Source organism: Haliaeetus albicilla, chromosome 2 (genome assembly GCF_947461875.1).
Source record: "Haliaeetus albicilla chromosome 2, bHalAlb1.1, whole genome shotgun sequence".
Classification (NCBI taxonomy): Eukaryota; Metazoa; Chordata; class Aves; order Accipitriformes; family Accipitridae; genus Haliaeetus; species Haliaeetus albicilla.
In genome coordinates, this window is record NC_091484.1 from 18,312,288 (window position 1) to 18,323,939 (window position 11,652).

Here is an 11,652-nt window from a genome sequence, read left to right on the forward strand (position 1 = left end):
CACAGAGACGGGGTTGGAAACACCATCGAGCGCTGTGCCAGGCCACAGGCGAGCCAGGGATAGTGCAGAGCCTTTGCCATGCCCATGATCTGGCCATGAGGGTCCCATTTAATAAAAATGTAAGGAAAGAGAAAAAAGAAAGAAAAAAAGAACAAATCCTAGGAGTCAGCAGCCTGAGCTGCCACCCTGTGGCTGGTCCCAGGTTTTTCTCTGCTGGAGGAAAGGCCCGGCCTCAGCCACCTCCAGGTGGTCCCCGGGAGACTGGCAGGGGGCAGGACCCCCCTCCAGCCCCTCTGGAGTGGCCACTGTACCTCACCGAGCGCCGGTTCCTTGCCACTGGGCAGGTGTCAGGCCAGGTCCCGGAGGGGGGGAACTGGTGAAGAGGGGCAGTACGGACATGGCAGCTCCTTGCATGCTTTGCAGCCTCTGAAGCTGCGTGCAAGTAAGGGGCTGCTGCTGGCCACCTTGTGCAGCCCCTTGAGCTCTCCCTTGAGCCCCATCCAGCCCTTCCCACCTTCCCCTGCCTGTGCCCAGGTTCCTCATGTAGTCCTCCCTTACTTCCACGTGCCTGCCAACATGCACCCTTTACAAGGGGCCTGTTTGTACCCCCATGACATCCTCTGGCACCTGTCCTGCCTCCTCCTTGTTCTTTCAAGCCCCAGTTTAATTTGTTTTTCTCTCTGGGCAGTGGATCAGGCAATGGAGATGGAGTAAAACAAGCTAGTTGTTTTTTTAGCATGTGAATTTTAGGTCAGTTCCCTGATCCAGGTGTCTCATCACCAATGCAAGCACTTCCACCCCTGCAAAGTGGCCTGGGGCAGGTGCATGGAGCTGGGCACTGTGAGACTTCTCACATGCCTAGGACAGAGCCTGAAGTCCTGGAAGAGATCAGCCACGGGGTCCCGCAGCTGCCACCTCTCCCTGTGCCCAGTGATGATATCCATCACAGAGTAGAGGGTGCAGAGCAGGAGGGGGGCTGCCATGCCCCAAGCACCTGAGGAGTGCCCCAGGAGCGAGGCTGGAGTGGGGGCACATGAGACCTGGCCTCTCAGTGAAGGGCCGTCATGGTGGGGGTGTCAGAAGCAACGGTCCTGCCGGAGATACAGCGATGACTCCCCTTCCTGCTAATGCAACATGGGTCCATTGACTTCGACCAGCCTTTGGCTTGTGGCAAATGCCCACGGAGTTGGACACGTGCTCAGGGGTCTGATAACCGGAGCAGGACAAGATACTTTTGAAGTCCCAAAGTATCTTGCATAATCTGTATTTAAATTATATGGCCTGGAAGTGGTTGGAGGTCTGGGACAAGGACTCATCTGCCTGCTCCCCTCTGTGATAACGACATGTGGTTCGGGTAGGTCCAGTCTACCCCTGAAGGTTCCTGGGTCCTGATGAAATCAACAGCAAGGCGGCTGCTACTGAAGTATAAATACTGCAGACAGAGAGCAGTCAGGCTCCTGAGATGCTCAGCATGTCACACGTTTGCTGGTTTGTGCAACAGAAGGAAACGCAGGACCTTGGGCCTGGAGTTTGTTCGTGGTGAAATGAAACAGTGAACCTCATCATGCGTCAGCACCAGTGGGGATCTGCATGGGCAAGCGGTGGCTCCACACAAGCTGTTTTTGCAGGACTCGGGGTTCACCACCACCAGCAAGGTTCACTGCAGGATCGAGGTCTTCTAGCAATGCCTCGAGTGGCCCCAGCACTGCTGAGCTGAATGGCTTGTCATGCTGCCCACCAGAAGGAGGTACCTGGACCCACACCCACGCACAGGCACGCAATTCGATCATTTATTGTCACAAACCCAGGCGCTTCTCTGCCCACAGCTCACCCTGAAGAGGGTAAAAGCGAAAAAATCCCAACCAAATACCCTGCCTACCCCATGCTGAGGAAGTAATTCCCAACATGTTTTTTTCACGAGGAATGCAACTGTTTTAAGTTGAATACCATTGCTCCTGTAAGGCAAGAAAATAAAAAAAATAAAATCTTTAGGACTTCACATGCGATTGTTTTATTTGCATACACTTCCAAGAGCCCAACTTCTGCTGATGGCGTATGTTTGGCTGCTGTAATGTCTGCTCCACTAAACAGAGATAACAAGCTGTAGCGCCCTGCACAACCACGCTGCATTTTACAGGCTGTCCTGCTCCAAATGCCTCCAGTCCTGCAGCCCGTCTCCAGAAAGGAACCACTGAGAGTCTCGCAAGCGTGGCTACGGATTTCAAGCAGGCAGCGTAGCACAATGCCTAAGTGCACTCAAAGGGTCCAGCAAGGGGGGAAGCTGTCCCCTGGGAATGCCGCACGACGCTTAGCCGCCTGTGCTGGTCTCAAGGGCCGTCCCCTCTCCCACCCAACCTGCGAGGCCACCACGGGGGCTCTTCTCCCGCCCTTCCACCGAGGAGCGGCCCTGCGAGGCAGCGGTGCCCGAGGCGGCCCGTTACCGACACGGGCCCCTTTCGCCTCAGGGCCGCTGCCGGCCCAGGCGCTACCGCGGCGGGGCCGCACACGCCACCTCCGCCCGGGCCCGGCGCCGCCGGCGGCCTGGAGGAGGGAGCCCGGCCCGAGGGCCACCCCACGCTCCGGGGCCCGACCTGCTCCCGTGCAGGACCGGAAACCACGCAGGGCGGCGGGAGGGGTGGGGCCTTACCGAGCCCAGGCTCCGCCCCCCGAGCCCGGCGAGCGCCGAGCTTCAGCCTGGCCCCGCTCCCCTGCCGTAGGGGGAGCGGCGCTCGCCGTTGTCACGTGTGACGCCAGGCGCCGCCGCGATTGGCGGAACCAGGGCGCGGGCGGGTGACGGTGCGCGGCGGCCGCTTCCGGGCCGGCGGCGGGACCGGGACCGGGACCGGGATCGGGATCGGGATCGGGATCGGGATCGGGGCCGGGACCGGAGCGGGGCGGGCGGGAAGGAGGATGAGCGGCGCGCGGCGCCGGGAGGAGCCGCCGCACGCGCAGCAGCACGCGGTGGCCAACGGCGGCGCGGCCGGGCGCGCCTCCGTGTGGGGCAAGGCGCTGCGCAGCGACTCCGCCTGGCACGACAAGGTGGGGCGGCGGCGGCGGCAGCGGCGGCGGGGGTGGGAGGTGAAGTTGCGTATTTGCAAATGCGTCTGACCTGTCAGGTCTGAAGGGAAAGGGCAGCGGCCAGAACAGGCTCGTCAGAGTTTGTCCGCTCCAGTGTCGCGGCGCGGGGATGCTCTCACGGAGCAGTAACGTCATGGCGGCCGCTCCGCTGCCTGCGGTTTGCTTTGCTGTTCCTAGCCTCGCCGTCCACTAGTGCAAAAAGAGCTTCGGCTTCTACAAAACTTCACGCGTGTGCTCAGCTTGCATGTTTTGCTCGTGTTTGTCAGCGAGCCTTCCAAGTGTGAGGGAAAACGTGTCAGCCACAGACTTCCCAGTGGTTTTAGCGCTGGTGAAGCCTTTTGTCCTGTGCATCTGCCCCTGGTCTGCGCCTTTTCCTGCTGCTGCCCCCCAGCAGCACACTCACAGGGTGCTCTGAGTTCCTGCAGCATCCCGGGTCCTGCCATACCCCGCACACGGCCTATGTGCCAGGGACATCTGCTCCCCGGTTGGCTGGCTTTGCCTTTCAGCGGGGAGCAGGTGCGGGCTCTGCCCTGCTTTTCCTCGGGAGACAGGCGAGTCTGTGTCACTTTTTTCTTGTCGGTTGCTGCTGCTCACAGAACCGGCGGGGCTCTCCTGTACTCGACCTCATCTCCCTCTGACAAATTGGGCAGGAATTTCAGAGTTGGCACAGGCTGTGCCAATGTTTTTGATGCAATAGGATGTGAACTGAAGGCTAAAACAAGTGAGAAATTTAGTGACTGAGAGAAACGACCATATCTGATGTGGCTTCTAGTCTTCCACGTGGAACAAAATGACCTCGTGCATCCTGCAGTAAAGTCACGAAGGCCGTTGGTCTTTGGGGGTATGCTGGGGCAATCCCGTCCTTGGAGAGGCTAGGAAAAAAGATGTGAGCAGAAGTGAATTTTATTTAAAGCGTGAGTCAGCATTGTCCAGCTGCAATACTTAAAGTTGTATCGGCCCTGTGGACAAACAGGAATGACCACTTTGCTGCTGCTCTGAAAGAATGCAGGTGCGCTTGTAGTATGTGTGAGATATGGTTTGCAGTTTGGAATTGGCATGGGTACTGGCTACTGGTAGCACTTGTTTCTGGGTGGGAGAGGGGCTGGGGCACTGAGAGTGGCTATAACAGTCTTAAAGCATAAACAGTTCTTTAACTTTTTATTCCAGTGAGTTTTTATAGGATTGAATCTTTAGTAAACTAGGGGACTCAATACTTGTTTGCCTCTGCAGTTAGCCCACGGGAGGACAAAGCTGTGTATTTAATTTGGAAGCAGAACAGCCCAGGGTGCATGATGTCATAAGCTGCTTTCATCTGCTCTGAGTACAATGTCTTATACTTTGAATGGAAAACTAAGTGTTCAGTGTGTTAAATTTTCACCTGTTAATTGTATGATGCTTTAAAAAAAGGAAACATAGTAAATGCCAAAATCTTTCTTGTACTTTATCTCCTCAGGACGAGTTTTTAGATGTGATCTACTGGTTCCGGCAGATCATTGCAGTTATTTTGGGAATCATCTGGGGAATAGTTCCACTGAAAGGATTCGTGGGAATAGCAGTGTAAGGTTTATTTCCTTTTCTGTCTCCTGTACTTTCGCACATTTGGACTTTACTTGGTGTCTGGTTTAAAGCTGTGCTATAAACAGTGGGCTGGCCAAACACAGCCTCTGTCTGCCATGCATCTTAAAGCCAGCGTTGCATTCCAGATTATTAATTGTTATGAAATTCTTACAAATCATAACATGTCTTCATCAGCCTCTTTCTCTCTCCTCAGCCCAATTAATGCTTTTTAAAATTATTATTTATTTTATTATTATTAAAGGGGCAGGGGTAGAAGAAGGGAACGAGAGGTTCAACTGACTTGTGAAGTGGCCTGTTCCTGCCTGTGTGAATAGCGGCTATGAGTATGGTGCTTAGTGTGGCCACCTAAGAAGTAAGGACCATAGAGGAGAAGGTGTGGTAGTCCTCTTTGAGTCAGGAGCCCTCCTCAGAGAGGAGGTTCTGTTAGTAGACAAGAGGGGCAGCTTCTCTTTGAAAAAGAAAAGGTTTCTTCAAAACACCAAAGACCGTAGGTAACAAGCAGGCAAAGTGGCACCATTGGCAGTGCTTCTGCAGTGCTCCCAGCTTGCTGAAGGTCTTCTTTCAGCCATGTGGTGGGGGGGAAGGCAGTACCTAGAAGGGTATGTACACATCGGATCCCCACCAAGACGTGGGATTCAGGTCACTTCTCAGGAGGTGTGCGAAGGCTGCAGTGAGCACTCTGAGTTATGAAATGAAAATTTGTTTGGCCCTGGCATATGCCTGAAAGCCTCTGGAGGGACACCAGAGATGGGAAACACAGCCCCGCTCTCTGAACACCGGGTGTGGGAAGATGCTGTGTCTGCTCTGGGGAGTCTCCATTTGCAAATATCTCTGCCTAGTCAAGCTCACAACCTCACAGCTTTTCTTAGGCAAGTTGACTTGTCATCTTGTGAGTGTCCTGGCTGTGGCAAGAAAGTGGAGGGAGTAGCAGCAAGTGTCTCTAAGGAAGAAAAAAAGAAAAAGCTTGAAATTTAGGAAAAAGGGGCTGTAAAGCAGTGATGCTCCAATAGGAACTCAATAGCTACATGCAAACAGTTAAATCTAAAGTGCTCCCAGTAACAGATGTGGAGTAGCTGAGAAGCATTGTTCTTACTTAGTCATCCATAAATTCATAAGGCACCTCAGCCAATTCCTGTGCTAAATGTTAGTAAGAAATAAAAGTGATTTGGTGTATGGTGAAAAATGAAAAGCTTCTAGAACTCTGTGTGTTGTTTCTCTGTGGTACACAGTCGCACAGCTGCTAACAGCTTGCTGCCAGTCACTGAACTTGTGTGTATGTCTTCCCGTATTGCCCTGCCTACACAGCCTTCTTTCCAGGAGTGCCCCAAGGTGCCCCAGTCCTAAGTTGGGGTGGTGTAAAACCAAATGTGTCTAAGGACAAACAGGACGTCATGTTTTTTTCTCTCTGTTGCAGTGTAACTGTTGGCACAGACTAGAGCATGCTAAAAGTTGTCTCAAGTTGAACCCCAGTGCTCTGACTCTGAGGGTGCTATTGAGTCTTCTCAGGCTGTCATCTCTAAGTCACTCTGTTTGGTCGTAGGACACTAACAGGGATCTTACACTGAGCATGGAGTCTATAACAGTCTTTCCTCTTAGCAGCCTCAAAATCAAGTAGCACACACACAAGGAAGTTGGATTTTCTGTGGGAGCAGGACTGCTGATGATCTGCTGGATAGGAAAACTTGCAGGGTTTGCAGATCTGCTGAAAATTCCATCTTTTGACTACTGTCTATTGAGCCTTACTAGGAGTAGGTTGTGCCTTGTGACGCGAACTTCATCCAAACCTAGCACGCTACGACAAGCTGACCTGGAGGTGCTCTTTTAAGGAAGTGACTGAGCTGCCTGGGAGGCGTTGCAGGAACAGCATTCCTCTTTGCTTCCTCTCTGCTGCGGATGAAAAGACGTTTCACTGCTACGTTGCTGTATGGCATGTTGGATACATGCATCCGATATCACCGAAATGACGGTTCCTAACCTCTTTCTTCCAGGTTCTGCCTGATCAATGCTGGTGTTCTGTACCTCTACTTCAGTAGCTTCCAGCAGATAGATGAGGAGGAGTATGGCGGGACGTGGGAGCTAACAAAGGAAGGATTCATGACATCTTTTGCACTGTTCCTGGTAATGCCTCTTGCTTTCTTTTAAGTTGATTAGTGAATTGTGTTGGTACACTTTCCGAGAGAAAAGACCTGGAAGGAAAGCTGGTGAGGTGGTACGCTGATAGAAGAGAGATCATCTAATCTAATCTAGTTAACGTCATCTAATAAGTGGAGTTCATTGGGAAAGAAAATCACAAAATCTGATGGCTACTGGCTATGAAATACAGTATTAATGCCTGGGATTTCTCTGTAGGAAAGGATGTAGGAACAGGCAGCTATACTTCTGCATCTACTACTTAACTTTTATGTCTTCCCATCCTCTGTCCCAGATATCCAGCAGAGTTTCATCTAGAGCCAGTTACACCCAAACTGATTTTTTGGGTGTCTTTTTTTTTCCCGTTGTTCCCCTCCCTGAAGTCTCTGAATACGCTCAGCACTTGATTTGGTGGTGTTTCTGAATCACTAGAGAGACTGTGGTGGGATTTTAATGTGGAGAAGCTAGTTACCCCAAAAGACAAGTTGAATGCCACCGTCTGTGGGACATGGTGATCCTAACATCTCTCCGAGACCATCTCAAAGCTGGAATTCAGCCCCCAAGTCCTCTATTGAGAGCAAGAAGTGAGGCTTCCATGTCTGAACCCTCTCCAGAGGCATCAAAATAACCTTCACTTCCTTTCCTCTCCACAGGTTGTTTGGATAATCTTCTATACTGCTATCCACTATGATTGACACAGTCTGCAGCTTTTGCCTGTTAAATCAGTCGTCAGTAAATGGAGAAGGTTTTAATAAATCATAGTCTTTAGTGGACTGGTGGGAAGTTGGGGGAAGTCAAATCAACCCCCTTCTGTACCAGTGGTCTGATTAGCCTGGAAGAGCCCCAACTCTTCTGCTGGAGAAGTCCATCTCCGTTTTATATACCTGTTAATTGTTGGAACTATTAAAAAGCCATTGGAATTATTGGAAGTGGTTCAAGGCTGTTGAAATTTGGAACCTTCCATGACTCTAGCCAGTAACTCTTATCACTGTGTGGTGAAGGTTGAATCTGTTAATTTAATGTATGTATGTCCTTCTGTTTGAAATCTGTCATTAAATCATGACTTGTCTTCCATTGTTGTCCTTCAGACAAACAGTTTTTAAAAAGCAGTTGTAGGGTACATGGGAGGAAGGCACTGCAGCATCCAGGATATGAGTTGAGTGGCTGTCCTTAGCATGTTTTTGTAGTAATCAGATCTGATTTGATTAAACAGATTGTGTTGTTACCATTTCTAGTATTTTTTTTTACATGCAAATCAGTTGTCGACCAGAATTTTTAAATGGTCTTTGCTGAAGACAAATTTTTAAGCAATTTTGCTAGAAAGAGCTGTGATTCATTTGGTTAACAAAGATGTATTCAGGAGGCTTAGAAACTCCGCTGCATTCTGCTAGCCTGACTACTAAGTTGCCATCGTGTACCTCAGAGCTTAGTAGTCTTCAAGGAGAGTCATTCTGGAGATACCCTTTTAAAAGTTAAGCATTTAAATTCCTTTTTTTTTTTTAAGCTCTTGAATTCAGCTGCTCCTTGTTAATAAATGCAGGAGACTAAGACACAATTGAGGCAGCTATTATCCTAAATGCAGAATTACTAACTTGCAAATCAGGCAAAGTACATAGCCTCTGGTTTGTGAGGTGCTTTTTGTGAGTCAATCACTTCATAGCTCAGTTCCTCCCCAGTCATGCCCTTTTTGTGCATCAAGGGGGGAGCCTCCGCTTCAAGATATTTTTAAGGACGTGTCTTTCAGAAATAGTTCTTGGGAAACACGCACAGTCCTTGTTACTGTCCCAGGACCTTGTAGTCTTGTTGCCATGTGGTCCTTGCTTTTCTAAACAACAGCTCAGGCACCCAAAAAGAGTCCTGACCTAAAGCTGCCTTATAGTGAGGAGTTGAGTTTTAGTGTAATCTTGCTCGAAGTCTGCATTGCTTCCTTGCTGATGGAAGTCCAACAGCCTGGTTCTCACATATGAGTATGCAAAGCCAGGGATCTAAGTGCTGGGCTCCAGAATGGCCCATTAGTGCAGGCCTCCATTCTTACCAGGGAAAATGCTGTCTGTTCTGGGTGGAAAAAATGTGCCTGGCTATTTTAGGTCCTTGGGATGCCAAGGGAAGAGTGCAATAGCAGGCAGCTTCTGCTACTTTTGAGTTGCCAATTCAAGTAAGTGATCTCAAATAAAATCTTCTCTATTTCCTCCTCCCCTTGCTCAATCTTTTAGTCTGATCCTTTCTTTTCCTCTTCTTTCAGCTGAAAGCATTAATTTCCCACAAGAATTGCAAAGCCTGCTAGTTCTAGGTCACCCTTTCCTACTGGCATCTGTTTGCATCTTAGCTGCTCACAGCCATCAGTAAAATCATTGTATACTTGAAATACTCTAATAAATGTTGCCTGGATAATCCACTGTGCAGCTTCTGTATCCTCCGGTCTTGGAAGTTTTGTAAAATGGTGGGAGTGTGGGATTCCTTTAAGAGTTTGATTTTTGGTAAATATCTAAGCCAGCAGCTCTTTGGGACTCTCAGGTCTCTTGTGCTGCAGGCTTGAGTCCTGCTTCTGCAGGGTCAGAAGCATTTGTAGTGGAAGTAGTAGCTAATGCTTAGATCCATGCTTTAACGGGTGATTAAGCAGGTTAAGCCAAGCGTTGCCTGTGTGTAAGCTGTTCTGCTCCTTCAGCAGCTGTCCCTGCCCCGTGACACACAACCATGGCAGAGCCACTGCTGCATTGCAGAGTGGCCAAGTCTGGTCCAGAGCAGGACTTCAAGCACTGTTGTAAAATGTGCAGAGTGAGAGAGTGCAGAGCTGGAGAGTTGCTTACCTGCCCCTTTGCTTTCTTCCTTGCTTGCCTGCAGTCCCACCAGCTGAGTTTCTTGGTCTTTGGGGTTCTCTGCTGTTCTAGTGGCTGGAAGCTGAGGCAGAAGGCAAGCTGATGAGGGTCCTCTGTTGAGGAGGATCATGACCATATGGAAGAGACGTTGGTCTCTGGATCTCTTGCAGGCTCGACGTAAATAAGTGATTGCAGTTGCTCAGCTGCAAGCTTTCAATCTCTTAAGGTTTCTATTTTAAGGGGTGCCTCAATGGCTAGAAGCAGGTATCCTCAGTGCTGATGACCAAGAGAACTAAAGCTATGGTATCTGCCCCTGAAGAAAGGTTAATTTTAAGAAGCTCAAGGGGACGTGGCAGCCTGTAAAATGGAGCTGAGCATCTTACAATGATAAGCACTGTAAAAACAAGGGGGTTTTGCAGAGACTTGAGAGATTGACACAGAGATGATCTAGCAGAGAGCATGAAATTGAGTGCTAGGAGGACAGAAGAGCAGCACCTGACAGGAGTAGTGACTGCAGTGGTGGGGACAGGGGCTTGGGCAACACCTCTGTCCTCAGCACTTTTGGTATTGGCACAATGTGCACGCTCTGCACTCTCCTCTCCTTGAAGGGTGGGGGACTAAACCAATGGCTGGTGAGGGTCTGCGCCACTATGGAGCAGCGACTCGGGAAGAAAAAGATCTCTCCTGCACCGGAGAGCTGAGCTGTGGGAGCCACAGCTGTTAGGATTTGGTTCTACCAGGAGGCTGCATCCTTATGGGGTCTACATGATGGTGCAGAGAAGAGGCTGTACTGCCTGCAGGCTGTGTGAAGCTCACTGCTAGGTGCAGACCTGGAGCAACATCACTTTGGCTTTCAGCAAAAAGCATCCAGTCCCTGGCAGGAAGGAGAGTGAGATATTCCCCAGCCTGACCTCATTGTGAGGAGAGGAGCAAATGTGTTCTGGTGTGGAACTGGCAGAGAAATTTCTTATGGTCTTCCTTGGGCTTCAAGTGTATTATCTGTTAAAACTTTAATGCAAGTTATTTTTGGTGTTAAAGGGAAAAATGGTGTGGGTGCAAAGATGTGCTGACAGGTATTGAGAGGTGGCTTGTGTGGCTGGGCATCTTGCATCTTGGCAACATCAGTTGTCAGACCTCAGCTAAACAGCTGCTGCCCGCTGCAGGGTAGCTCTGCAGCGGTGATGGCTGAGCATGCAGCATGATGTAAATTTGTTACCTGTGGGTTTGGTCCAGCAAGGCAATGTTGCTGATGTCAGTTGCTTTAACAGTGTTTGGGATGTTCTTAAAGCAAGTGGTGCCTGTTGGGGCTGGGAGCACGCCACTGAGGGGCCTCTGTCCCCTCCACGGAGGTGTCATTATCTCTGCATTTCACCAGCTTGACTACCAAGCTTGCAAAGGCTGTGCCTACATTTGCTGGGATTTAGCTGCCCACGGGTGACAGAGCTGATTGGTTTTGGTTTGTCAGAAACACAAGAGTAATAGAGGCTGGGTTGGTCTGGGGCAAGCAGGGTCTCGAAAGCCCAAGAAGCAGGAAGTAGAGCTTTGTCTTCAAGCAGTGTTAAGTCACACCTATGTCTGACAACTGGGGATAGTGTTTGCTGAGTGTGTCCCTGCACGCACTTCCTAGGGTGTTTCATTTCAAGGATGTCTGTTAATAGTTTGCCAGGCAAATGGGCAGAGGAGGATGTAGTATGCACAAAGCTCCTGGCCTTGGAGGAGCTGCTTTGGGGGGGAAGGGACCACCTCCAACTGCTGGGGATGAGAAGGCTGGAGAGATGTCTGAAAATGGAGCAGGCTGAGACTGGCTTGCAAAAGCCGAACTATCCTCCCACAAGTATTTAGTTAATAACTGACAGTGCCCATTATGCCCTCAGGTTGCTGGAGGGCACTAGCAAAACCTTGCCACTGCCACAGCAAAGGAAGATTTAAATCTCCCTGCATTAAGGAGCATTGACCGAGCTAGTGGAGCTGCTCACAGAGGGAAGAGCAGGGCGCATTAGCTGGCTCTTTGGAGGATGAGAAAGTAGGACATGTACCTCTCAGGTGACTT

At 50.2% G+C, this 11,652-nt stretch overlaps 1 protein-coding gene across 1 annotated transcript; it reads left to right on the forward strand.

Moving 5' to 3' along the window:
• Positions 1 to 2,818: 2,818 nt before the first annotated feature.
• Positions 2,819 to 9,177, forward strand: RAB5IF (RAB5 interacting factor). The gene is made up of 4 exons (XM_069808181.1): positions 2,819 to 3,039; positions 4,532 to 4,635; positions 6,645 to 6,774; positions 7,440 to 9,177. The coding sequence occupies exons 1-4, from the start codon at positions 2,911 to 2,913 to the stop codon at positions 7,479 to 7,481; spliced, it is 405 nt and encodes a 134-aa protein (XP_069664282.1). The 5' UTR covers positions 2,819 to 2,910; the 3' UTR covers positions 7,482 to 9,177.
• The last annotated feature ends 2,475 nt before the right edge of the window (positions 9,178 to 11,652 follow it).

Excerpts from the sequence above, each read along its gene's own strand:
- RAB5IF (XM_069808181.1), top strand. The coding sequence starts at position 2,911 with ATGAGCGGCGCGCGGCGCCGGGAGGAGCCGCCGCACGCGCAGCAGCAC. Across the intron at positions 3,040-4,531 it reads ACTCCGCCTGGCACGACAAG|GACGAGTTTTTAGATGTGAT; the intron begins GTGGGGCGGCGG and ends TTATCTCCTCAG. Across the intron at positions 6,775-7,439 it reads CATCTTTTGCACTGTTCCTG|GTTGTTTGGATAATCTTCTA; the intron begins GTAATGCCTCTT and ends TCCTCTCCACAG.